The 27,296-nt window shown below is 38.2% G+C and overlaps 3 protein-coding genes across 14 annotated transcripts in view; 1 reads left to right on the top strand and 2 right to left on the bottom strand.

Annotated features, from left to right (window-relative positions):
- The window catches only part of TPGS2 (tubulin polyglutamylase complex subunit 2), a 67,039-nt gene extending 56,287 nt beyond the window's left edge, over nt 1–10,752 (bottom strand). For 2 of the 4 annotated variants that reach the window (XM_057698049.1, XM_057698053.1), the window contains exon 1: nt 10,395–10,624. In XM_057698049.1, coding sequence (XP_057554032.1) covers nt 10,395–10,476 — 82 coding nt within the window. In that variant the 5' untranslated portion in view covers nt 10,477–10,624. Of the gene's footprint in view, nt 1–3,080; nt 3,188–10,394 lie in introns of all 4 variants that reach the window. The other 2 variants (XM_057698050.1, XM_057698051.1) reach the window with 2 other exon arrangements.
- Nucleotides 10,753–10,838: 86 nt separating this feature from the next.
- The window catches only part of KIAA1328 (KIAA1328 ortholog), a 403,500-nt gene continuing 387,042 nt past the window's right edge, over nt 10,839–27,296 (top strand). For 4 of the 9 annotated variants that reach the window (XR_009047897.1, XM_057698044.1, XM_057698042.1 and 1 more), the window contains exons 1-4: nt 10,867–10,939; nt 17,115–17,150; nt 17,876–18,018; nt 25,902–25,996. Coding sequence is in view for 7 of the 9 variants with exons in the window: in XM_057698044.1 (XP_057554027.1) it covers nt 10,882–10,939; nt 17,115–17,150; nt 17,876–18,018; nt 25,902–25,996 (332 nt within the window). In the remaining 2 variants the exon portion in view is untranslated. Of the gene's footprint in view, nt 10,940–10,964; nt 11,188–13,442; nt 16,113–17,114; nt 17,151–17,875; nt 18,019–25,901; nt 25,997–27,296 lie in introns of those variants that run through there. The other 5 variants (XR_009047898.1, XM_057698046.1, XM_057698045.1 and 2 more) reach the window with 5 other exon arrangements.
- On the bottom strand, nt 18,188–19,403 carry LOC130830758 (calcyclin-binding protein-like). Its single transcript, XM_057698054.1, has one exon. It carries the CDS (start codon nt 19,153–19,155, stop codon nt 18,622–18,624), a length of 534 nt encoding a protein of 177 aa, XP_057554037.1. The 5' UTR covers nt 19,156–19,403; the 3' UTR covers nt 18,188–18,621.

Raw genomic sequence — 27,296 nt, 5'->3', positions numbered from 1 at the left:
ATACTTCTCCCACACTGTAGCTTCTCAAGCCATCAGAGATGCTCATGCAAAAACTCACTACAGAAGGGAAGCCCGATATAATAGGTTAGCTGAGCTCATGGTAACTCCTGGCATGAAAAGTATAACCAGTCAGATAGATGAGACATGCCCCTCTGCACAATGAACAACCCCCCAAAACCAGACCCTCCCGAGCCCCCAGATAAGGCTCATTCAGACCAGAGGGACATACCCTGGAGAAGATTGGCAGACTGATATCACTGTCATACCGAGAGTACTGGGCAACTTCAGGTATCTCTTGTGCTAGCAGACACAATTTCTTGGTGAATAGAAGCATTCCCTGCTAGAATGAAATGGCATCTGAAGTGGCTAAAGCATTAGTTAAAAGATATAATCCCCAGGTTTGGGCTCCCAGGATCCCTGCAAAGCAATAATGGTCCAGCATTTGCGTCTCAAGTGACGAAGGAGGTAACGAGTGCCCTGGGCATAAAATGCACCTTGCACTCAGTCTGGAGACCCCAGTCATCAAGGAGAGAGATCCAATCAGACCTTGAAATGGGCCTTAGCCACGCTATGTCAGGAAACGCAAAAAAACTGGATTAAGTTGCTTTCAATAACCCCACTCTGCATGCGGTTAGCTCCAAAGGATAAATTAAAGTTAAGTGCATTTGAACTCATGTACGGTAGACCCACTCCCCAAGCCCAAGAGAAGGGACACCTTAGCCCCCCTGAAATGGAACAATTCAAGTATGCCCTCCAGGTAGGAGAAACCACGAAAGTTCCCAGGGAAGATGGTGACCAGGTGCTGCCCGCACCCACTGACCTGGCCATCCACCCCTTTCAGCCAGGAGCCTGGGTGAACCTAAAAATCTCGAAAACCAGCAGCCACAAGATCAGCTCAACACCTAAGTGGAACAGACTCCACTTGGTGACCCTAACCACCCACTCTGCCCTGAAGTTGCAGGGATCACTCCGTGGGGACGTTGCACTCGAGGGAAGGGACCCTCAAGCCCCAACCTGTAGAGAAACAACCTGGGGAAATGGCCCCCTTGACTCCTTGTGTGATCCCCTCTAAGGCCTGAAGCTTCTCTTCTGAAAAACAACCCAAGCGTGAGCAGGGAGATGCAGCCCCGGCAGTGAGCCTCGACATCAGGGCACACTTGCCTACAGGCCTAAGACTGACATACTTTCATTTTTAGGAAGAATTTGACATGTGACCATTATTCTCTTGTCATCTGACGTATAACCACTGTTCTCTTGGGCCATGTATCTTAAATTGTCTGGAGTCCTTTGTCTCCAAAAGGTTTGACAAATGGTGGTCACTCAGGGCTATGAACAGTTAGGTCCAAGGCTTGGGGACAACCACACAGATCTAAAAGCGGCTGGGGGCTTCCGTTCCTCCACTCGGGGTGATGACGATGCCTCAGATTAGCAGGAAGTAGTTACAGAAGACGGGCCTGCACCCCTCAGCGCCCCTTGAGAATGAGGAGCAGGACAAAAGGCCAAGGAGGGGTTTGTCACACGCAAAGCCCATAACCATTCCCAGGAAATAAAAATAGAATCTGGGTAATAAAGTCTAACTTTTTTCTTTTTCCTTTGCGCTTTGTTTCACTTGTTCATAGGGTACTGTGTGCAGAGGCCTCGCACCTGGCACCTCAGAACAGAGCTCTTGGTGAAAAATGGCTGTGCAGACGCCTCAGTGGACTGTGTGCAGCTCTGCACAAGACACCTCAAGATGGCCGTGGCAGGCCGTGTGCAGAGAAGTTGCTCCTGGCACTGTGATCAGAGTGCAAAAAGCACAGCTGTGCAGGCCTTGTGAGAACTCCGCCCCCTTCCCTCCCCACTGACTAGAACCCTATAAAGCAGCCCACCCACAGCCTGTGAGGGAGCGCTGGACTCTAGTGTGAGCTGGCACCTATCCACTCTTTCACCAAAGAATAAAACTTTCTTTTGCTTCTGAACCAGACTCGGTCTCCTGCTATTGGCTCTAAAGATACTGGGCAGAAGGACCCTTGTTGGGTCCTAACTCCAAAGAGTTGGTAACAACAGCTGTGGCTGGTTGTTTTGCCTACGTGACCAGGACCCAGTAAAACCTCTGGAATTTGAGTTTTAGGCTGGCTTTCCTGGGCAGCAACACTGCACACATATTGTAGCATTTCACGGCTTAAGGAGGGAATATATTCCATGTGACCACTCATGGGGGCGGCAAACTGCAGAAGCCTATACATGGCTTCCTCTAGATGCCAACTGATATGTCAAAGGTCAGATTCCCAGGCTTCAGCTGATTGATATAATAAACTATAGCTTGAAGTCCTGAGTCCTGAAAGTCCTTCTAGTGAATCAATGAATTTGTGGACAGTTGTGGGACTCCACAAATATGTATCCATCTCTTTATTTTTAATATTTCTGAATTAGTTTGCTTTAGTTGTTTTGGGAAACAGCAAAAAGTTGGGTTTTGTGAGCCAGATTTAAAATCTTTTTCTATGACTAGGTGACTAAAGCCCATTCATATTTATTGTTATGAGAGACATGTCTGGTCTTAGCTTTATCATGATATTTTATAATATATTACACTTGTTATATTTCTTTTTGAGATGTGTATCATTCATTCTTTTCTTTAAAATATTCAGGGGGAATAATTATTGTCTTCTATTGATACATGATAAATTACTACAAATTAGCAGCTTTAAACAACACCTGGGTCACAGTTCTACAGCTCAGAAGTCTGGCACAGCATGACTGGATTCTCTGCTGAGGCTGAAATCATTGATCTGTTTTTCTATCCATAAGCCAGGGGAGCTGATTGCTCAGGTGTCAGCTGTTCTGTCCTCATCCGATGCTCCAGGTCATCTTCCATTGCTGTCACTGGCAGAATTCAACTCCTTGTGGTTGTAGGAATGAAGTCTCCAGTCCTTGCTTGCTATCACCTGGGACCACTCTCAGCTGTATTCTTTACCATGTGTTCCCATCCATCTTTAAGCCAGCAACACTATAACAAATCCTTCTCATGTTTCAAATCTCTTTGAGGTCCCCTTCTGTCAACAGTGTGTTGTAAAGGGCTCATGTGATTAGATTAGGCTCACCTGGATAATCTCCCTTTTGCCATTGAACACAACAAATCACAGGTGTTATGTCTCATCAGTTTCACAGTCCTGGTGCAGGAAATCTTGGAGGGCTGTTTTTAGGATTCCTTTTTATTTAAAAAAACAAAAAGCCTTATTGAGATGTAATTCATGTACAATAAAGTCCACTCTTTTGAAGTATGTAATTCAGTGCTTTTTAGTATATTCACAGAGTTGTGTATCCTTTCTTGAAAAAGTAACCTTGTATCATTCTCCATTCCCCACTCCCAGCATCCTCCCACAACCACTATTTACTTTAAAAGTCTCTGTAGATTTGCCTACTATAGATCACATAAATGAAATCATACAATGCATGGGCTTTGTAACTCTTTCATTCAGTTTTCAAGGTTCATCCATATTGTAGCATGTATCAGTACTTTACTCCTTATTGCCAACATTTTCTATTGTATAGACATACCACATTTTTTAGACCCATTCATCAGTTGATAGACATTTGGGTTGTTTCTACTTTATTACAAATAATGCTCCTAAGAGCATTTGTATACCTGTTTTTGCAGGTAATGTTTTCATTTCTCTTGGGTATATGACCAGAAGTGGAATTGCTGGGTCATATGGTGACTACGTTTAATTTTTTGAGGAAGTGCCAAACTTTTCCAGAGTGGCAGTGCCATTTTACATTCCCACCTGTGCAGTATGCGTTTTCCAGTTTCTCCACTTCCTTACCAAACACTTAGGTGTCTTTTTGATTATGGGCATCCTAGTGGATGTAAAGTGGTATTTCACTGTGTTTTTGACTTGAATTTCCCTAATGATCAATGATGACTATCTTTACACGTGCTTATTGGCCTTTGCATATCTTCTCTGGACAAATGTTTATATATTCAAATCCTTTTAAATTAGATTATTTGACTTTTTTTGTTGAGTTGTATGAGTTCTTTATAGATTTCACCCATAAGTCCCTTACTGTATATGTGATTTGCAAAAAGTCTCTCCTCTTCTGTGGGTGTCTTTTCACTTTCTTGATGGTATCCTTAAAAGCACAAACATTTTGATGAAGTCCAATTTATTTTTTCTTTTCTAATACTTTTGGTGTCAGAACTAAGAATCTATTGCCTAAATCCAAAGTCATTAAAAAATTAACCCAAGGCCTATGTTTTAGCACCTACTTATATCTAAGATCCATTTTTGCATGTAACTATCCAGTTGTCACAAAACAATTTGTTGAAAAGACTGTCCCCCCACCCCCCCACCTCGTTATATAGACACCCTTGTTGAAAATCATTGGACCATAAATGTGATGGTTTAGTTTTGAAGTCCCAATCATATTCCATTGATCTATATTTCCATCTTTATGCCAGTGTCACAGTGAAGACTATTGTAGCCTTGGAGTAAATTTTTTTATTACAAGAAAATATACATAAAATTTGCCATATTAATTATTTTGAAGTGTACAGTTAAGTATACTCATTGTTGTACAACTATTACCACTATTCATCTACAGAACACTCATTATCCCAAGTGTGGTAAATTTTCAAATAGTGAAGTTTACGTCCTCTAACTTTTGTTTATCTTTTCCAAGATTATTTTGGCTATTCTGGGTGTCTTCCATTTCCATATTAATTTTAGGACAGGGTTATTGGTCAATTTCTGCAAAAGAGGCAGTTGACATTTTCATGGGGATTGTAGATGTAGATCAATTTGGGGAGTATGGGATTCTAACAATATTAAGACTTCCAAACCATAAACATGAGATGTCTTCCAATTCGTTTAGGTGTTCTTTAATTTCTTTACACAATGTGTTGTAGTTTTCAGTGTACAGGTCATGCACTTCTGTTAATTTACTCGTTTACTCCTTAATTCTGTTAATTTAACTTTAAACTAAGTATTTTATTGTTTTGACCCAACTGTAAATTGAATTGTTTTTGTAATTTTATTTTTGGATTGTTCATTGCTAATGTGTAGGGGTTTTTCCCTTTTTTTGGTGGGTTTCTTAGGACTTTTTTAATATATAAGAGCATGTTATCTGCAAATAGCTCTTTACTTCTTTCTTTCCTAATTGTATGTCTTTATTTCATTTTCTTGGCTAATTTCTCTGACTAGAATCTCCAGTAAAATGTTGAATAGAAGTGGTAAGAGGCGAGTTCTTATTGTGCAAAAAAGACCGAACACAGCATGCCTGAGACCGCAATATGTAGAAAGGCCTGCTTGTAAGGTTGGTCCTTGGCTGGCATCTGGGAACTTGGATTTCAGGAGGGTTCCCACCATTCCCTGGCAAGAATGGCTCACTCTATTTAAAGAAAAAAGAGAAGAAGAGAAAAGAAAAAAGAATAGCTCACTGTACCTACCTGTTACTGCAAACAATATAGTTTATGCTGAACACAAGCTTTCCTCTGGGAGTCTCAAATCTGGTACATACTAGGTAGACGATGTCTGAATGATGGATTTCCAGTTAAAGGTCTGGACTCCTAGGCTCAAATAAGCTTCCCTAGAAGTCCACATTTCACAAGTGTTGTCATATGTTGCTGGAATAATTGTGTCCCATGTGATTCCACTGAGAGGACTTTTGAAAACTTACATCTGGTTTCCTTGATTTTCCCACATGCACCTTTCCCTTCACTTCTGCTGTAATAAATCACGACATGACTGTCTCCCAAGTCCTGTAATCCTCCTAGTGAATCATGGAAGCTGTGGTGCTGCAGATTCCATGAATATTTGTGTTGTTCCTGATTTTAATGGGAAAGTATCCAGTTTTTCACCACTAAGTATAATGTTAGCTGTGGATTTTTCACAGATGCGAAGTTTGATTTCTGTTTTTTATGTTTTCACCCTATCCCACAGTTTGGGTGTGTTCTGTCATCAGAGAACACACTTTGTATGACATCCATCCTTTAAAATTTATTTTGGCTTGTCTAACATATGGTTTATTCTTGAGGTCACTCCACGTATACTTCAGAATAATTTTTATTCTACTCTTTTTGGGCAAATTGTTCTATGGATGGCTGTTAGGTATAGTTGATTTACAGTGTTGCTAAACTTTACTATTTCCCTGTTGACTTTCTGCTTAGGTTTTAGCCATTGTTGTAAGTAGGGTGTTTAAGTCTCAAAGTATTATTGTTGAATTGTCTGTTTCTCCTTTCAAATCTGTCAGTTTTTGCTTCATGTATTTTGGGCCTTTGTAGGTGGACATTGATTATAATTGTTTTGTCTCCCTAAGAATTGACACCTATTATCATTATGAACTGTCCTCCTTTGTTTCTAACAATGGATTTTGTTTTAAAGTTTATTTTGCCTGATATTAGTACAGCCACTCGAGCTCTACTTTGGGTTCTATTTGCGTGGTATATTTCCCCCCCATCTTTTCACCTTTAACATGTTTGTGTCTTTAAATACAAAATGTGTCTCTTGTAGACTGGGTATATTTGAATCATGTTTTTGTTTTTCTAAAATCTCATCTGTCAATTTCCGCCTTCTCATTGGAGTGTTTAGTCCATTTACATTGTGTGATTAATGATAAGGTAGAATTTATTTCTGTCATTATGCTATTTCCTTCTGAGTCCTCACCAGCAGTATTCTCAGTATTATTATAGTCCAGATTTCTATTATCAATCTGTTCATGGTGATTTAGACTTTCTCTATCAAGTTCCTGAAACTTCCTCCAGCCTCCACCCACTTTCCAGCTCCAAAGACACATCCATATACGTATATGTTATAGCAGTACCCACTTCCAGGTAATAATATGTACTATTTTTCTATGCTGCATAACAAATTACCACAAACTTAGCAGTGGTAGGACTGAGGATCCTCTGCTCTTGAGGGCCACGAGCCAGGGGCTGCTCTCAGCTCCTGGAAGCCACTTGCAGTTCCTTGCCATTGGTCCTCTCATAAGATCTCTCACAACATGGTAGCTTAGTTCTTCAAAGCCCGGAAGAAATCTGTCTGACTTCTATACCCTCTTTTAAAATGCTCACCTGATTAGGTCAGGCCTATCCAGGATAATGTCCCTTTTAAGTCAAAGTCAACTGATTAGGTACTTTAATTACACACACCAAAAAACCTTTGCCTTTGCCATACAATGTAACCTAGGCCATGGAATGACATGCATCATCTTCAAAGGTCCTGCCCATTTTCAAGAGTAAAGGACTATACACAGGTAGGTGGCATTGGAGGTCATCTGCTCACCAGTTACACTGTACTTATACTCTTTTAAATGCCCTTTTAATCTGTCATAATAACTGGTACACCATTCTTCCACTCTCCTCCCACCTTTTAGTCTTATGTGTATGTATTTTTGTATGTTTGTGAGCATGTGTCTGTATGAAAATGATGCTCAGCATCAGTTTTTTTGCTGAAGCTTTCCCAATCTATATTTCATTTGATGAAATCCATCCTCCGGTAGATTCCTCAGGAAGAGTTCATGGGTGTAGAATTCCATAAGTTCTTTTACTTGAAAGACAGTTTGGCTAGATATTATATTCTTGGTTCACACTTTCCTTCACTGAATTTTCTATACTTGTTCATGTATTTTAATTTTGTTTGGAGTTTAGGCTTACCAGTGTCTTTTGCTTCACAGTTGTTTTTTGGTAAGAGTTTTTCTCAGTTGTCTGTTTGACATTTTATTTCCTGATTTCAGCATTAGCTCTCTATGAGTTTTACTTTCCTTTCCTTCATTCTGCAATATGGTGCCATTTAAAAAGATTTCTAGGTTAGTGACACTACTTTCTAATTTCTGTTGGTTGTTCCAACTAGCCTCCTTGCTAGTAGCCTTTCTGGGTCTGCCTGCTTGCCACAGAGCAAGGGAATGAGGCAGGAACAATTAGGCTCTGGCCCTGTGATTTGCTGCTTTTTCTCTTTTTACTCAGCTACTCTGTACAATTGGTATTCTCTGTCTTTAAGCAATGCTGAGAGTTGGTTCTGAATAAAAATGTAGTTGTGGAGTTATTTCATATCTTTTAGGGAGGAGATTTTTGGGAGGTTGCTTACTATACACCCAACACTGACTTCAGCTGCCTTGCTTTTTTTTTTAAAAAAAAACACACAAAAAACCCTCAATATATTATCTTTTCAAACAAAAAACAAATATGAGGAAATAACATACAGGCATACTCATTTTACTGTGCTTTGCTTTATTGTGCTTCTCAGATACTGCATTTTTTACAAATTGGAAGTTTGTGGCAACCCTGCATTGTCAGATGATGGTTAGCATTTTTTAGTAACAAAATTTTAAAAAATTAAGGTATGTACTTTTTTTTAGACACAATGCTATTGCACACGTAATAGACTACAGTATAGTATAAACATAACTTTTATATGCACTGGGAAAAAAAAATTGTGTGGCTTGTTTTATTAGGATATTCACTTATTACAGTGGTCTGGAACCCAACCCCCAATATCTCTGAGGTATGTCTGCAAATGATTTTCGACTTGTGACTATTAACTTGAAATTATTAGTTTTTTGATTAAATTTATAAATACACTGTTTATAGAATGCTAGATTTCCTATAAGTTTAATTAACAGAGTTGTTTAATTCCTTAGGTAGATTTTGATTTGTAACTATTATCAGTTTGCCAGACATCTGAAATGCTTACTAGATAGAATATATTAAATGCATAAATGAAATTTAAAATGTTTACAGTCATTTAATTATTTACGTCTTTAAATCGAACTGACAGCTTAAGGAAAATTTAGTTGGCTTGACTTGAGTAAATTAAACATTTATAAAAAGAAAATAACTTCTTAGAGAAAACTTCCTAGATTTATAAAGATACTAATGAAGCACGCCTGTGGAATAGCAAGACCTGCCTGCCTAAGTCCAGGAATACAAGAAGCAACAGGGCAGAAGTTTGGATAAGAATGAGCAGATAGGATATGGATGGTCTTGTCGATTAGATCTCTCCTTGCGGGCTTCCTAGGTGGCGCAGTGGTTAAGAATCCGCCTGCCAATGCAGAAGTCACGGGTTTGATCCCAGTTCCAGGAAGATACCACATGCCGCGGAGCAACTAAGCCCGTGTGCCAAAAAAAAAAAAAAAAATAAGGTGCAGATTCAGCACCTTCAAAAAAAAAAAAAAAAGATCTCTCCTTGCCCTACTCTATAATTTCATTACTAAAACCTATCACTTCTCCCAAACACATCATGATGTTTCATGCTTCATTTACGCTCTTAAGCACTGGGGAATACCAGGAAGAACAATACAAAGTTCCTATTCTCACCGACTTCTACCACAGATGAGACAGACAAAAAACCCAACCAAATAAATACATAATTTCAAACAGTGACAAAACCATGAAAATTTTTTAAAAAAGTAGGATAAGGGAAGGGTGTTATTAGAACTATATTCGGGAAAGGCTTCTCTTAAGTCGTGATATTTAATCAGAGAACTGAATGAAGTCAGAGAGAGACATTCACAGGAAGAGAATTTCAGACGGAAGGTCTAGCAAATTGCAAAAGCCTTGAAGTAGGAATAAGCTTAGTGTGTTCATGATACAACAAGGAAGCTAATGTGGCAAAACCAGAGTGAAAATAAAGTCAGAAAGACAGAGGGGAAGTTACAGGAGACTTGTGGGTCACGGTACAGAATTTGGATTTTTATTATGAATGCGATGCAAAGGCATTGAAGCCTACTATTCGGCCTGCTTAGACAGCCTTTCTCTTCCTTGGTTATCTGGCTAACTTCCATTTGTCTTTCAAATTTTAGCATCATCTCCTGTGGGACATATTTCTTAACTCTCCAGACAAGGTCAATCACTACTTCTGAGCAATAATAGATTACTGAAATGTGCATGTGTTTTATTTCATTTTATTTTATTGTAGCCCCAGCGTGTAACACAGTGGTGGGTACTAAGTAAAGGTTCCATAAAGGAAAACCACCCATTCAATACCAGCCTTGACTCCTCTGGACCGCTTCAGGTGCCATACACGGGGAGGCGCATGGGAGTTGTTGCCCTGGGAGGTTGGCTGCAACATTCTGCCAGCTCCCTCTGCTATCAGAGGCCAAGAAGGCACCTGGGGACAGCCAACCTCCCAACTGTCAGGTGCCTGCCCTCTCCCGTTTGCACATCTACGCCCGTCCTTCTTGGGCCTTGTAGTAGGACTTCGGATAGGGGGACCTTCGAGCTTCGCATCTCTGCATCCACACTCCCGGCAAACCCTTCCCGGGCCTAGTCAAGCATCCCGCTCCCCACCTTCCTCCTTAACAACGGAAGCTACAGCCGCGATGCCCACTGGCCTACAGGGTCCGGCTCCTGGCGCCCCTCCGTGCTTCCACCGCACAGCCCTCGTCCCGCAGTCGTCGCCACGGCCCCCCGCCCCGCTCACCTAGGATGCGGGTGACTCCCAAGGTCAGCTTCTCCAGGTGCGGCTTGCTGCCACCCAGCAGCGGGGGCGCCGTATCCTCCATGGCTCGCGTCCCGGCTCCGCGCGCGGCCGGGGCAGCGGCGGGGACCGGGCGGCGGAGCGGGGCGGGCGGGAGGGCCGAACGCCGCCCCGGAGGCGCGGCCGTCAAGTTCACGGCATGCCGGGAGTTGTAGTGCTCTGCGCCTGAGAGCGTGGCGGGGCGGAGATGGGAGGCCCGGGCTGCTCCGGGAGTAGCAGTTCTGCAGGGCACTCGTTCCCGCGGCCCCAGCGGTCGCTCCACGCTGCGCCGCCAAGACACCGCTCCTCCTCCGCCCGGACCCTCCCGCCCCGCCGGGGTTGGCCGCGCAAGCGGGGGCGGGCCTCTGCGCCGTGCGGCCAATCGGGACGGGGCCTGGCGGCCGGGGCGGGGCGGCCCCGGCGCGACGCCTCCAGTGGCGGTTGTTTCAAGATGGCGGACGTGGCGGGCCCCTCCCGCCCGGGCGCGGCGGCGTTCTGGAGCCGCGACTGTATCCTTTGCCCGCCTGGCAGGGGGCGTCGGCGCTCTCCCCCGGGCGGCGAGCGGTCGCGAGGGACTCGCCGTAGAAGGGAGAAGCTCGCTGCGGACCCCGGGGGCGGGGCCGTCATGTCCGGCCGCCGTCTGGGTGCGGGACTATCCCCTAGCTTGGGTATTAGGCGGCAGAGAGCCTGCACTGTCTCCAGGCTGGACTTCCAGGCGTGGGGACTCGGCACAGATGTTTCCCAGCTGTCCTCGGCGGTGAGCTCTGGAAAGAAGGCCTAGACTCTCGGCCCATCCTGGGGCTGCCAGGGTCCCTCTGCCCGAGGCGATCTCCGGCCGGCCGAGTCTGTGCGGAGTGAGCTTGTGGAGGAGGGAATGGTATTGGGTGGTCCAGGAGCTTTTTGTCTTGGTTTAGGAGGGTTCTTGGTCTGCGTTGTTAGGAGCAAGTCAGGACCTTGTCGGACTTTGAAGGCCTGTCAGTGATGATTTATTTTTCTACTGAGATCCTCGGAGAAATGTGGGACTTGGTTTCACGGGGACGTGATCTTGTGATGCTGATTCTGGAATAAGATGCGATGCAGATTTTCGGGCCTGGAAGTAGTGTTGATTTGCATGTAGATTGCGGGTCACCATTAACAGGATTGAAGTTCTTGGATTGTTTTACGGTAGAGAAGCTGTGGCGCTTTTACCCTTTGGGATAGTATTTCCAGGTTAGTATCTATAATGAGATGTGTGACAAAACTGGTTCTTTCCCTGCGTTACGTAGACTGTTCCAGCCTGATTTTTGGTCCTGATAATGTGTCATGTTAGAGGAGTGTTACCTGAAAGAAGGGCATTCAATGTATTGCGTGCCCGCAGAGGCAAGTCTTTTTGTCTGTTTTCTAGGATGGGTGATGGCGTTGTTGGAGGCATTGCTGTTAACTTTGGCAGAATCATTCTTTGCACATTCTACTTAGCTCTCAGTAAAACTTAGAAAGTTATATTTTCAGTTTCCCTTGTTGAATTACTAGGGTTTAAGTGTCATGCCATGGAGAGGGGGATATTTTTGCATTTCTTGCTGCTCAGTGTTTAGTGTTATGCACTTTCTAAACATAATTACCAGTTTGCGATAGGTTAGTGAGAATCAAGTGAAATCTTACCCATACACTGTGGATAAAAGCACATTGATGCACTATGCAAATTCAATATTTTTTTCTTTCACTGTTAGGAGAATATGTGCATTGGGAGCAACTGGGCTGAATTAGGAAGTCAGGAAATTGGGATGAGTCTAACTTTCTCCTGCAGCATTGCCTCTGCAATGTTAGAGTTTTGTGATAGAGATATTTGAAGATTATTAGCTTATAATGTGCTTCTTAAGTGTAATCATTTTCATAACCATCTATATGGCTTTGGTTTCTGTTCCTTAACTTTCTGTATAATCAGTGCTATTGTGCTGATACAGAATATATAAGAATATTGTTCTGATGGGCTTCCTAGGTGGCGCAGTGGTTAAGAATCTGCCTGCCAATGCAGAGGTCACGGGTTCGATCCCAGCTCCAGGAAGATCCCATATGCCGCGGAGCAACTAAGCCCGTGTGCCAAAAAAAAAAAAAAAAGAATATTGTTCTGATGTAGAATACGTGTCGGGGGTGGGGAGGGGAAACAGTCTGTTGCAGTGGGTCTGATTAAGTTAATAGGTATGTAAACTGAATCTGTGCTCTTGGTCTTAGCAGCCCTGTACTCTCAGTTATTCATGTAGTCATATTACCCCCTATTTCATATAGAAGAATATAATCTTCCTTTTCTCTTACATTCTCCCTTACTCTGAAAATTAATGTAAAATACTCATCTTCCCATTGAAAGCCAGGAGTTGAAATTATATAGGGAAAATGGTGGAGATTACATTTTGTAGAAATCCATGTGTTTGAAAGGAATTGCAAGGTTATCAGTATCACCTGTTTCCCCTTCCTATTCCACATAATGACCAGTTAATATCCAGCCTCAGATATTATAAATTTATTACTGAATCTTTGCTAAAAAGCATAATAATTTTGATTCATTAGATTTAGTCATGTGTCTTTTGATCTTGATCTCTTTTCTTGTCACACTGATGACTTCCCAGACCACCCCAAAGCATTTATAGTTAGAACTTTCAATGGAAAAAGACCAAAAAGTATATACCTATAACCTAGTATTCTTTTCACACAATTGAAAGATTTTCAGTGCTGCACGTAAACAATAGAGAAGTATGATTGAGAGATTTCCTAGTCCTAGATGTTTCCATCATGTGAGCACAGATCATGTGTGACTGAATGTCACCTGTTTCATACTGTTGTTCTTATAAGTTAGGTATCTCCTGCACAGTATGATTCAGCAGTGATGTTTTGCACAAGGTATGTCTTTATACCCAATGTGTAAACAATGAGTATGCCGTGTTGTCATTTATGGCTTAAATCTGCAAGTAAAATATGCCCCTTTGGCCATAAACTGTTTTCCTCCTTCATTATAGCTCCTGGTAATATCAAAAGAAGTTAATATTTCTGCAGTATCGAAATTTGATTGCTGAAGTGCACTCAAGTGTATTATCATTAACAGTATGAAATTGATATTAATAAATATGAACTATAAAGGACCTGGTCAAAACATTGCAGTAGCTATAATCTCTGCCATTGAGTTTTCAATTAAAAATAGAGACTTTACATTGATGTTAAAATAATATACTAGTCAGGAAAATAATTGTGGTTAATAATACACATGTTGGTAAGTGATTCAAACTCACAAGGTTAGGGTAGAGTGGGAAGTACTAAGTTTATTTTCTTCAGATACTGGTAATCTAGGGTAGGTATACTTATTTCTCTCTACCACTTCTGCCTTGGGTTTCTCATTACTACTTTAATTCCAGAAACTTGGGCATTAAAGACTCTTTATAACTTGCTGTACTTGTCTTATTGAGGCACTTCCAAATTAACCAAGTAGAACTAAGGTGGCTCGTGGAACCCAATAAGAGGTCCACTATACATTTGGTATCTATTGTGTCTCTTTGACTTTCCCATAAAATATGTATTTGTTGGAAATCTTTGTTTTTGAAGAAGGTAAATATTTGGGTCCTTAAGATAATGAGATGAAGATAGATTACAAATGATTAGAAAGGATTGGGTAGATGGAGGCAATTTCAAATATTTTTGTCTTATTTATAAAAACTTTTGTTAAGGTCTGTTTATTTAGCGTTTTTATACTTGAAAAGAAATTTAGCGTGGGTGTAGCTAATGGATTTTGTGTGCATATTTTGAATAGGACAAAAAGAGAAAGATAACAATGAGAGTTGTTGGACAGTGCCTCATAGGATTAAATAAATATTAATTTCATTCATTCATAGGTAGTTTACTATGAGCCAGGCATTCTTTGACCTTTGGGGATACAACATTGAACAAAACGATGCAAATCTTCACCTGCTTGATGCTTACTTTTATTTATTTATTTATTTATATTTTTTTTATTTGCAGTGCACGGGCTTTCTCTAGTTGCAGCAAGTGGGGGCTACTCTTTGTTGCAGTGCATGGGCTTCTCATTGTGGTGGCTTCTCTTGTTGCAGAGCACCAGCTCTAGGCGTGCAGGATAGAGTAGTTGTGGCGCACAGTCTTGGTTGCTTCATGGCATGTGGGATCCTCCCAGACCAGGGATTGAACCCGTGCATTGGCAGGCTGATTCTTAACCACTGTGCCACCAGGGAAGTCCTGGTGCTTACATTTTAGTGAAATGAGATGAGTTCATGATTAAGTAAAATAATATTACATGTCCAATGATTACAGGGACTATGGAGAAAAAGCAGGAAAAGAGTAGCTATCATGGGGGTCTTTTGTGTCTGTTTTTATGCTAGTACTATACTGTTTTGATAACTGTAGCTTTGTAATATTTTGAAACTAGGAAGTGCGATACCTCCAGCTTTGTTCTTCTTTCTCAAGATTGCTTTGGCTATGTGGGGTCTTTTGTGGTTCCATACAAATTTTAGGATTGTTTGTTCTATTTCTGTGGAAAATGGCATTGGAATTTTGATAGGGGTTGCATTGAATCTGTAGATTGCTTAATGAACATCTTAACAATATTTTTTCAATTCATGACCATGGGATATCTTTCTATTTATTTGTGTTTTCTTCATTTTCATTCATTGTTGTGTTATAGTTTTCAGTGGATAGGTTTTTAACCTCCTTGGTTAAATTTATTCCTAGATATTTTACTCTTTTTTGATGCATTTGTAAATTGGATTGTTTTCCTAATTTGTTTTTCTGATAGTTGGTTATTCTTGTATAGAAATGCAGCAGATTTTTATATATTGATTTTGTATCCTGCAACTTTTGTTTAAAAACAAAAGAATTTGTTTATTTGTTCTTACAGTTTTTTGGTGGAATCTTTGGGGTTTTCTATATGTAATATCATGTCATCTGCAAATGGAAGCTTGTGGAAGGCTTCTACAGTTTGTTTTTCTTAAAGAAATAGGAAGCAAAGTTATTAGCTTAGAGTAAGGTTGGGCGATGTGATATCAGGTTTGAGAAGAGAGGAGAAAGTATAAAATACTTGATGAGCTTCCAAATCAAGGTGTAGCTGAGTGGGGTCCTCAGTGGCTGGTCTCTTCCAGCTGTGAGCGGGCTCCTTTGTGAATGATCTAGGGAAATGCAGCTTGTTTTCCAGGATTCAGTTTTGTCATTGTTTCCATAGGTCATCCTTGGAGATGGAAATTCATCACTACTTTATATTCTAATTAAAGGCACTGCCATATGGAACATGTCCTGAGTCATCTTGAATTTTTTTTCCCCTTGGTACTTTTTCCCATGTGTATATTTACAACAGCAAATAATTAAACATTTATTGAGCACCTGCAGTGTGTGCAGTCCCAAGGGATATAAAAAATGAACCTGCTGTTACAGAGCCTGCACAGTTACACAGTGTAAGGACTTTTGGGGATTGGGTGACAGTGAATTTAGGAATTCTCTCTCCAGTGTTAGTTGCAATCAGTTTCGTTGGACTAGCGGGGTCTAATTTTTTGCTTGTTTACTTGTCTTATGTGCCTCCTAAAATTTTCTAAGTTCCATCCCAGATGTCTGAGGCAATTTCAAGTTTTTAGAGGCACTATCAGCCAAAATCTTGAAGCTGTGATAGCGCATGTACTGCTGCAGAGAGCTTGTTAGAAACCACTGGCAGCTCAGACAGTAAGCACCATCTTTGTGTTCCTAAATTTCCATAGGGGTTCTAGGCATTTTCCATCAGCATTCCTTGAAAAGATTCCATTACTAGAATTGATTCTGAACTGAAATATATTGACTTTTTAACATGTTATTAATCCACTGTTTTATTCCAGCCTTTCCCAGGAGGAAATAGTTAATAATTGATTTGCCTACAAATTTTGGAAAACAAAGTGTTTTATAAAGTAACAGAAAAACTAGTATTTTCTAGATCATTTGGGAAAAACTGTTTAGACACTTACTTCCTGGAAGTGTAATAGAAGGTTATCAAATTGTGAACTACCTGGATTTAGATATACTTCTGAATAAAATTTTAGTTCTGGAAAGTAAACTTTCTTATTATATTGGTTCCCTTTCTATAGCAGTGTTCTAACCTTTCTGAATTTCTCCTTTCAAAATTCAAAATAGCTCTTTTTGTCTTAAATTTCTTACACTTGTTAAATAATAGGGCTTCTTGAGACATTTCATGAATGTACTGCGGAAGAATAAAAAATATTTTTTGTGCTTGCATGATTGACCTACCCTCAAAGTGTTTGTTCTTCAAAGCTAAAGCTCACTTTGAAATTATGAAATCATGCCTAAAATAACTTGTCATTCACCAATGATGAGCGAAATGGAGCATTTAACTCCTTGTTTACAAAAGGAAAGAAAATGAAAGGAAACTAACAGCAGAATTTATAGTGTTGGGGTATCTCACTTGGGAATAAGCGTGGATAAACTTTTATGGAACAAGGCCTTCCAAAATTTTTACAAAGCAGATAGTTGTGAATATATACAGATCAACTTTAAAAGATTATTAATTTTGCTACATCTACTTTAATTATGGTGCTTTCTAGTTTTTTTTTTTTTAAGCCAGTTGTAAACTCCCAGGCCGAAAGAAATTACAAATTATAACAGAAGTACAGAACTGCAGCGTTTGAATGTTGGATAATCTTTTTCTAGTATCTTCCTTTATGTCTTCCTACATAGTTTCTGATGAAGAACAATCAGTAGTGTATGTTCCAGGTATGATTTTCTATATTAATTTGGTAAACTTCCTTTGCTTCTTAAGAGTTAGGAGAAAATAAAACATTAGGACAACTTTGTAGGTATAAGTAGATGCAGAACAGTTAATCAGAACCTAATTTTTTTTCTTTTTTTTTTAATATTTGGTATGATCCCACTAAGGTTTGAAATACTGCCTTATTTTAGAGGCTGGCTGGGCAAGTCCAGTTTGATGAATTTATAGAATACTTCAATCATGTATTAAAGAGCAAGAGATTCTTTTCTTATTTTTCATATTACAAATAGTCTAAATTTTCTATTTCAAACAAATGTGAAAACTTCTTTATATAGGGTTTATGTAATAGACTTTAAAGTTTACTGGTTATTAAGAGATGAGTAGTAAAACTGAACCACTGGAGGCACCCTAATTATGAGAAAAGTCAGATTTTTAATTTCCAATAAGTTAAGGTATGTATGGTATGTTGTAGTTTATTGGTTAGGGTTAGAGTGACATATGAATGTTCACATCTCCTTTTAAAAATATTTCAGTTGAATCTTTAATGCAGTCAAAACATCATCTTTTCATGATTCATTTTTTATTATAGAGCTTTAAAACAAAGTTTATAAACTAAGAGATTTCCCAATCAGTGACATAAAGTAGAGGATATCAAGGAAAAGGTTGGTGGGGAGAGTTTAAGAGAATGAAAAGATATAATTTTGTAATCTTGTTTGATGGAAATCCTTAGGAATTTCTACAGAAGGAAACATCAGATCAAGACACAAGATGGTGAATCCAAAAGCTGATGTTAAACTTAAGACTTCCAGGGTGACTGCTACTTCAGTGTCCATGGAGTCTTTAAAAGCTGCAGGAGATTCAGTAGATGAACAGGTCAGTAATTTCTTTTTTTCTTTTTCTGTTTTTTTTTCTTCTTATTCTGCAGTCTTTATAAATGCTAACCAACAAGTCATTTTTCTGTGCTGACAAGTAACTGATGGATAAGGGTAGAAGAGCCCTTGAAAGAACATTAGATGATCTACAAGCATTTTTTTTTTTTTTAATGCAAGAATTCAGGTTTTATTTTTACTTATTCTTACATTGGTGGGAGCTGATGGCAGGAACTGAAAGGCAAGCAATAACTTGTTTTCTACCTCTTAGCTGAACAATAATACACACAATGTGGCATTTTCATTAGGCAAGACTTGCTTCTTTACATTTCACACTAGGATACAACATTACCCTTTTCTTGAATAAAATGACCCGGTTACTAAGGAGACCATCTTTGGAAGAAGTGTTTAAGCATATTTTATTTAAATAAATCCTCCAGTAGGAAATGGAGAATTCACTGCCTTTACTTAGAAGAACGCTGAGTAAGTAGTTATATGTCAAGTTTATCTGCACAGCTCACCAACATTTCCTTACTGGAAACATCAATATTTCCACATCACAGTTCCTAAAAAGACTAAAGTCTCAGAATTCTGTATCTCTTTTGGCTTACTTCTCTCTTGATTCTACCAAGGCTTCATTAATGGTTCGCTTCATATCATCATCTCCATCTTCATAAATTTTCTTTAGAACATTCATTAATCCCTCACTAGGATCTGTTTCAGTGTCATAGGAGGGCTTTTCTTTCTCTTTGCATTCTTTTTCGACCTGAGTCAGGTAGTCCCACCGTGTGTTTTCTGCTTTCTTCCTACATAAGATAAGAACTGTATCTGTCTTGATCTTTTTTGAACTGCCTTCCACAGAGATGGGTTTTAAGAGATTGTTCACAATCATGGAGTAACTCTTCCCATTTAGATTCTTTACCAAAAGATCAAATGACCTCTCTGTGAAATGCACCTGCACATTCTCAGTGGGGACTTGATGAACTCCAGTTAAGGTTATGTAGATTTTCACAAACTTATCTGACTGATCCCATCCATAATTGCTGATTTTCACTGTATATCCTGTTGTAATAGGAGCAACCACAGCAGCTGGCTTTTCATTTTCCAGAAGTTCTGCTTTCCTCTGTGATTTCTGCTGCATCTTATTCTTGATTTCTGTCTCAATCTTGGATTTTTCAGCTGTCAGGGCATCACGTACTCTTTTTCTAGTCACTTTTTCCAGCAGCACCTTTATCTCTTCTAGATCTTTCTGTAGCTATTCCACAGCTGAAGCCATGGTCGGGCTGCGGCAGGAAACGCCCCGCTGCATTGGCGCAGGGGCAACGACAGGAAACGCCGCAAGGAGCGCGCTCACCCCGAGCGCAGAACGCACCAGCTCGAGTCGCAGTGGCCGCCTACAAGCATTTTTAAAAGATACAGAGGGTTCTAGGATGCTTTGCTTAGTATGAATGTAAAGTATGTATATTACTCATTTTGTTCCAAAATGTCCAGGCTTGCTTTAAGCCTTAGTTAAGAATCATTTATTGTCTTAGTATGTCTCAAAAGACTTATATCCTGATCCATGTGGAGTTAGTAAATCAAATTGACAACAATTTTTTTTCTTTTATTAGGTGTCCTTTGTGATTTTTGTTCATGTGAATTGGTTAGTTGATGATGGATAAACCTTTGTATATAAGAAAATGCTTTATTAAAACAAAATTAGCCCTCATTATTATTGTTATTATTATTTCCTTCAGTTGGCAAATAATATCGTTAAGACTTTATTTTTATACCTCAGTCATTGATTACTCCCTTATCTTTCTTTGCCTCTGTAATAATGTCGTATCTGATTGGTTTACTTTACTTTCTGTTATACTTTGTCTCCCCAACCAGAGTTTAAGTCAGGGTTTGCAATCTATGACCTGTGGGCCAAATCTGCTTCTGCCTGTTTTGTGAGTAAAATGTTACTGGAACACAGCCACTCCTAGTCTTTCAGTGTTAATCTTATTGCTGCTTTTGTATTACATTGGCACAGGTGCTGTAAAGATGTATGCCCACAAAGCCAAAGTCATTTGCTATCGAACTCTTTATTAAAAAATGTGTTTGAATACCTGGTTTATGTTCTTGAAGAAATTTTCAAGATCTAGTTTGTTACTAATCACAGTTGACCCCTGAACAACCTGGGTGTTAGGGGCATTGAACCCAGTGCAGGCAAATATCTGCTTATACATTTTGACTCCCCAAAACTTTACTAATAGCCTACTGTTGAATGAAAGCCTTGCTGATAACTTAGTCAGTTAACACATATTTTGAATGTTATGTGTATATTTACATATACTTCATGCATTCATGACACACCTAACTTTTTTCTTAATTTTTTTTTAATATTTCTTAGGCTGTGTGGTTCCTCTGAAAGCTTTTTCAAATTGTTGTAAATCTCCAAAAAGTTTTCCAATATATTTATTGAAAAAAATCTGCTTATAAAGCAGACTTGTGCAGTTCAAATCCATTGCTGTTCAAGGGTCAACTGTATTAGGTTTAATTATCTATAGGATTTAACTGTGATTAGCTCAAAAGGCCTGTCTGTGTTACTTATATCCCCAGTGTATCCACTTTACGCTAGGATGTGAATACTTGAATTTGCAGGTTCTTATCAAAAATTGAAAGTATTTTTTCATGCAGTGGTTTGTGTGTTTTACAGGGAACAGAAGCTATTCCTCATTCATCTCAGCTCTTGGCAACCACTAATCTGCTTTTAGTCTCTATATATTTGTCTGTTCTGGACATTTCATATAAATGGAATAACCTAACATGTGGCCTTTTGTGACTGCTTTTTTCACTTAGCATAGTGATTTCAAGGTTCATCTATGCTGTATCATGTATCAGTACTTCATTCCTTTTTATGGCTCCATATGTATTTTATTTAACCACCAGTTGAAGGAAAGCTAAGTTGTTACACTTTTTGGCTAATATGAATAATACTGCTGTCAGCATTCGTGTACAAGTTTTTGTGTGGATGTGTGGTTTCAGTTTTCTTGGGTGTATACCTAGAAGTAGAATTGCTGGGTCATGTAGTAATTCTTTGTTTAACCTTTTGATGAACTGCCAAAGTAGCTATACCATTTTACATTCCACCAGCAATGTGTAAGGATTCCAGATTCTCCACATTCTCAGCAATACTTTATATCCATCTTTTTTATATAGTTGTCATGGTGAGTGTGAAGTGGTATCTCATTGTGGTTTTGATTTGTATTTTCCTAATGGTCAATAATGATCATCTGTTGATATGCTTCTTGGCCATTTATGTATATTCTTTAGAGAAATGTCTATTGAAATCTTTTTCAGTTGGGTTGTTTGTCTTCTTATTGATAAGTTGTAAGAGTTCTTTGTAAATTCCACCTCTAAGTTCCTTATCAGATATATGATTTGCAAATATTGTCTCCCATTCTGTGCATTGTCTTTTCACTTTCTTATTGGTATCCTTTGAAACTTGAAAGTTTTAAATTTTGTTGAAATCCAGCTTGTCAGTGTTTTTCTTTTATTTATTAAATTATTTATTTGCTGTCATATCTAAGAAATCATTGCCTAAACCAAGGTCTCAAAGATTTATACCAATATCTAGGAGTTTTATAATTTTAGGTATTACACTTAGGCTTTGACCCATTTTGACTTAATTTCTGTATATGGTATGGGTAGTGACCCAGCTTCATTCTTTTGCATGTGGATTTCCAGTTGTCCCATTGTCATTTGTTGCAAAGACTATTCTTTCTTCTTTGATTGTCTTGCCACCCTTGTTGAAAATCTGATAATCATAAATGTAAGTGTTTGTTTCTGTAATCTCAATTCTGTTCCATTTACTTATATTTCTATTTTAATGCCAATACCACACTGTTTTAATATACTGTAGCTTTGCGGTAAGTCTCGGGATCAGGAAGTGTAAATACTCTGTGTTTGTTCTTTTTTTTCAAGGTTGTTTTGGCTATTCTGGTTCTTTTGCATTTTCATAGGAATTATAGAATCAGCTTGTCAATTTCTGCACAAAAGTCAACTTGGATTGTGGTAGCAATTGTGTTGAATCTTTTTTTAAATATTAAAAAAAAATTTTTAATTCAAGTATAGTTGATTTACAGTGTTGTGTTAGTTTCAGGTGTACAGCACAGTGATTGTTTTTTATGTATGTATATATATATATTTTTTTTTTCTTTTTCAGATTCTCTTCCCTTATAGGTTATTACAAAATATTGAGTCTAGTTCCCTGTGCTATACAGTACATCCTTGTCAGTTATCTATTTTATATACAGTACTATGTATATATTAATCTCATAAATTAGGAGATTGGGAATTTTTTTTTAATTTTTAAATTTTTGCACAATTTTTTTAAGGTTACTTCCCATTTACAGTTATTACAAAATATTGTCTCTATTCCCTGTGTTGTACAATACATCCTCGAGCCTATCTTACACTGCGTAGTTTGTATCTCCTACTCACCCACCCCTATTGAATCCTTAGATCAATTTGGAAAGCACTCTCAACTTAATAATATTGTCTTCCTGTCCTTGAGTATGGTGTGAAAAATGTCTTTCTCTTTATTTAGCTCTTCTTTAATTTCTTTCAGTGATGTTTTGTAGTTTTCAGTGGACATGCCTTATATTCCTTATGTTAAATTTATTTCCAAGTATTAAGTATTTCATACTTTTTGGTGCTACTATTAATGTAGTTGTTTTCTTAATTTCCTTTTTGGATTTTTCACTGCAAGTGTATAGAAACACAGTTGACTTTTTATCCTGCAACCTTTCTGAATTCATTTATTAGTTCTGATCTAATAGTTTTTTGGTAAGTTCCTTACAGTTTTCTATGTATGAGATTGTGCCGTTTGTGAATAGTTTTATATCTCCCTTTTCAGTTTGAATTTCCTTTAATTCTCTCCAGTTGTCTTCAAGAGAGATTTAAAAATGCAACAAACTTTATAGCAAGTTCATTTTTCCATGCTAATAGTCTCTTGGTCCAGTACCATTTATTGAGAGGACCTTTCTTTTCCCCACTGAATTGCCATAATGCAATTGTAAAGCAAGGAGAGACTTAAGATTTCACCACAAGTCTGGCATCTGTGAGAGGAGAAAGAAAGAAGGAAAGGAAAGGAGAGGAGAGGAGAGGGGAGGGGATGGGAGAGGAGAGGAGAGGAGAGGAGAGGAAAAAGATTGACTAAGAAGAGCCTCAGACTTCCTTCCAGTCTGAGGTAATATCTGTCTGTAGAGATGTATCCTTCCCCTGTTATAGCATAGCATCTTCTCTGGTAATCTCTATCCTGATTTTGTGTTTAGCATTCTTTTGTTTTTCTATATCAGGGGTTGACAAACTTTTTGTGTAAAGGGCCAGATGGTAAATATTTAGCCTTTGTGAGATACATGGTCTCTGTCTTAATTATTTAAGTCTGCCACTATAGTGTGGAAAGAGCCATATGTATGTCAGTGTATAAATGAATGTGCATGGCTGCGTTTTAATAAACCTCTTTTTACAAAAACAAGCTTTGGGCCAGATTTGGCTTGCAGTCATAGTTTACAACCACCTGTCCTATGTGGTCTAAACATGTACCTATTTTTTAAACAATGTTTTTGGTTTTATGTATGTTTCAAACTTTATATGAATGATCTCATATTGTGTGATTTGCTTTTTTGTTCAATATTATGTTCCTGAGATTTATGTTGCATATAGTTATACTTATGTCTTTTCACTGATATTTCAGTCAGGGTTTAGCCAGTTATTTTAACTGAGAGTATTTAATATAAAGACTTGTTAAATTGGTTCTGGAGAATTGAAAAGCAAAAAGGGCACACTAAGTTATCATGTTGGTAATAACTGCAAGAGCCAACCACCATCGTTAAGCCTGGGAAAACAGATAGAATAAGTTGGAATTATTAAAACCTAGAAGCTTGGAGGAGGAACTACTTAAGAGCTGAAACTTTGACCGCTGATGATGGGGAACCAGCCTGACTGGTATTGCTATTCCCGAGGAGACATGATAAAGGCTGGTTCTGCGAGAGCTGGAAGAATTACCAACTGGAATCAGCTGTTCTTGCCATGGTAAAGATCTCTGACTGGGGTGACACTTAGAGAAACAGGAAGCAAATAGGAAGGAATGTGCCCTTTCTTCCTCTAGTTCTTCCTTTTGGCAGAATTTAACAGAGAACGTTGTGACAAAGGAGAAATGAGGTTTCCAGAGTCTCAGCCTCAGCATCACAAAGCAGAGCCTAGGGGGATGAGTTTGAAGATAAATGTCAACAGTGTAGCAACCAGTAGCTACAGAATTCCATTGTATAATTATACTACAGTTTAACTCTGGTTGACAAACATTTGTGTTTTTAGGTTTTTGCCTAAACACAATGCTGCTGAAGTTCTTGCCTATGTGCAAGGGTTTCTCTTGTTTGTTTACTGAAATTTCTTTTAATGGGTTTTCAGCAAGTTTTCCCATTGCCAAATCCAGTGACTTCTTTTTATATCCTGTTTAACTTTTTTGATCATTAGCACTGTTAACCCCACATTTTTCTTGAAACTTTTTTCTCCCACAATATTGTATGCTTCTGATTCTCCTCTTGTCTTTTCAGGTACCAACTTTATTTTCTTGGATTAGGAGACAGTTTTTTAAAACTAATATTTTTTCTTTAAGGAAAATTTTAAAGCATAGAAAAGTATAAAGAGAATAATAAAATAAAAATCTAAACATTATCATTATAATAACATACAGTTGAATTTTAAATCTTTATGTTTTTCTCTAACTTGAGAGCAGGACCCACATTTCTAACTTCCTGACTAAACATTTCCACATGAATGTCCTCCTAGCATCTTAAATTGACCATATCTAAAATCTAAAACCAAATCCATTAAAAATTTTTTTTAACCATATCCTCTTTCCCATTTACTTTTCCTGCCCTGTCTTTCCCATCTTTGGCTAAAGTAATTCCAGGATTCATTTTAGAGCTCTTGGATTATTCCTGGCCACCTGAAGTAATTACACTAACCTGCTTTGTGGTTACACAAATGACAAGGATTCTTTTTTTTTTTTAACATGTTCCTTTTACATGTTAGCTCCAGTTCCCTTGTGAATCCTTAGGTTTCATGGCTTTAAAGACCCCTCTCTGATGTTTAAATACTAGGAGAACTTTTTATAGCACAAGAGATAGGATAGTGTAGTGGGTAAGCACGCAGACTCTGGAATCAATGCTTAACTCTGGATTTTGCTACTTAACTGCTATATTCCTAGGCAAGATAAAACAGAAAAGTATAAAGAAAATAATAAAAATCTAAACACTATCATTATAATAGCATATAATAACATATTCTCACTGTAGAATAGGAATAATACCTGCCTAATAGCATTGTGAAAATGGAATGGATTAATAAGTATGAAATACTTAGAATATTCCTAATAATACTAGATATAATGTTATATATTATTACTGTTGCTCTTTGGTCTAATATCCTTTGGAATGAACCTTTGGGTATATTGAGAACTTAGAAATCGGTGCTTCTGCTGCCGACCTTTGTATACCTTTAGGCAGCCACGGGCTATGGTGTAGGAAAGATTCTCAGTATCTTCCATTAGGTGCTTGTTTCTGTGACAGTCAAAGTTGTTTCCTTAATATTCCCTAATACTTAAGCAGGCACATTTATGCCTAAGTTTTTTCTGTGTAAATTACATGATGTCCCCTGGTGGACAGACAGTTCCTGAGCCTGTTTTGAGTTCACAGTAGGTTTAAATGAAGCAGGTCAATAGTGTTCTACCAGATAAAAGAGATTCAAGAAGCGTCATCTCCTGTGCTTCTTTTAAGAAATTTCTCAGAAAGTCTTAAAAATTGTTTTTTTGTGAAAGTTAATCAGAAGCCTTTTTTTTTTTTTTTTTTTTGTTTTTAGAATTTCTACAGGGGAGGAATAAAGAGCGCATCATTGAAGGATTTATGTCTTGAAGACAAAAGACGCATTGCAAACTTGATTAAAGAACTGGCCAGGTGAGACAAAACCTTATATGAAATGCGTCACTATATGAGAAGGAGTGGTTTTTTGAAAATAGAAAATTACAGATGTGTTCTGATGTCATTGTGTCATTGATCTTATGGGAGCAATGACTTTTAGAAAAAAAGATATTCTGTGGTGCCAAAAAGAAAAGTAGAAAAACACATAAAATGGAAAAGAAATAAACACCAGAGCAAACACTCTCCAGTTTACATTTTCTGGTTTATTTAATTTCCCAGATTGTTTCATGGAAATCTCTGTAGTAGTCAGTTATCAAGAGGGAACATTTTGAAAGTTAGCTCTACTATTGCTGTAGGTTGATATTGTTGTAATCAGAGGCATAGCAATTACGTTTGATTTTGCTTTAGCACTCGAAACAGAAAAGAACATTTGTTTTATTGTCATCTTTCACAAGAATACTTGTCATTTTGCTAACTTTTAATACTTTCAAATAAGGGATTTTAAATTTGAGTGTGAGAGTTCTTACCTGTTTGGATGTACTGTTCCAGTTTATTAATGATATGTGTGAAGCATATTTATTTTGTATAATTTTTTGTTAATATACATGTCAAGTTTTGGGGTCTTAAATAATAAATGAAGATGTATTAATATAAATTATAAAAGTTAAGTTTAAGGGAATGCCATACCTAAAAATTAATAAAACAGTACTTATTTTTATCATTGAATTGCATGTTTGGAAATAGGCCTTATTCTTCTTTATTTTTAATTAAAGATAACTACCTGAAGTGTTTCATGTTGAGGCCTTAAAAGAATGTCGTAGAGGCTTTTCTAGAAAGACTGAAGTTTAAAACTACCTTATTAAATCATAGAATTACAGGTATAAAAGATCACCAAAAAAAGTGATGTTTTGGGGGTTAGGTTACAGGGTATGAGAATTCAAAGTACATGCCTTAATCTGAATTTGATATGCCACCTGAGATAAGCAATAACCTCTTTCACTAGAATTCTTTGACTGTTCTACCCCCTGAAGTAGAGTTTTCATTATCTCAAGTAGTGTTTTTTTTATTGGGAAAACACTTGATTGTTAAACATTTACTTTATGATCATCTCACAAGGCTTTTTACCACGGAGGTGGCTGTGGATGTCCTTAAAGCTATTGCAATTAGTTTGACTTCATACAGTAATGGTCCTGAATTGCCATTATTGTTCTGACAGATACATTTTCAGCTTCCAGGCTTAGAGAGTACTTGACTTCTTAGAGTATATTGTTTTGGTTTCAGTAAACTTCTGCTTTTTAGCAAAGTGCTAGATTCTTGGCAGAGGGTCAGTATGTTA

Source organism: Hippopotamus amphibius, chromosome 11 (genome assembly GCF_030028045.1).
Source record: "Hippopotamus amphibius kiboko isolate mHipAmp2 chromosome 11, mHipAmp2.hap2, whole genome shotgun sequence".
In the NCBI taxonomy this organism is placed as follows: domain Eukaryota; kingdom Metazoa; phylum Chordata; class Mammalia; order Artiodactyla; family Hippopotamidae; genus Hippopotamus; species Hippopotamus amphibius.
This window is presented reverse-complemented; position numbering and strand designations above follow the sequence as displayed.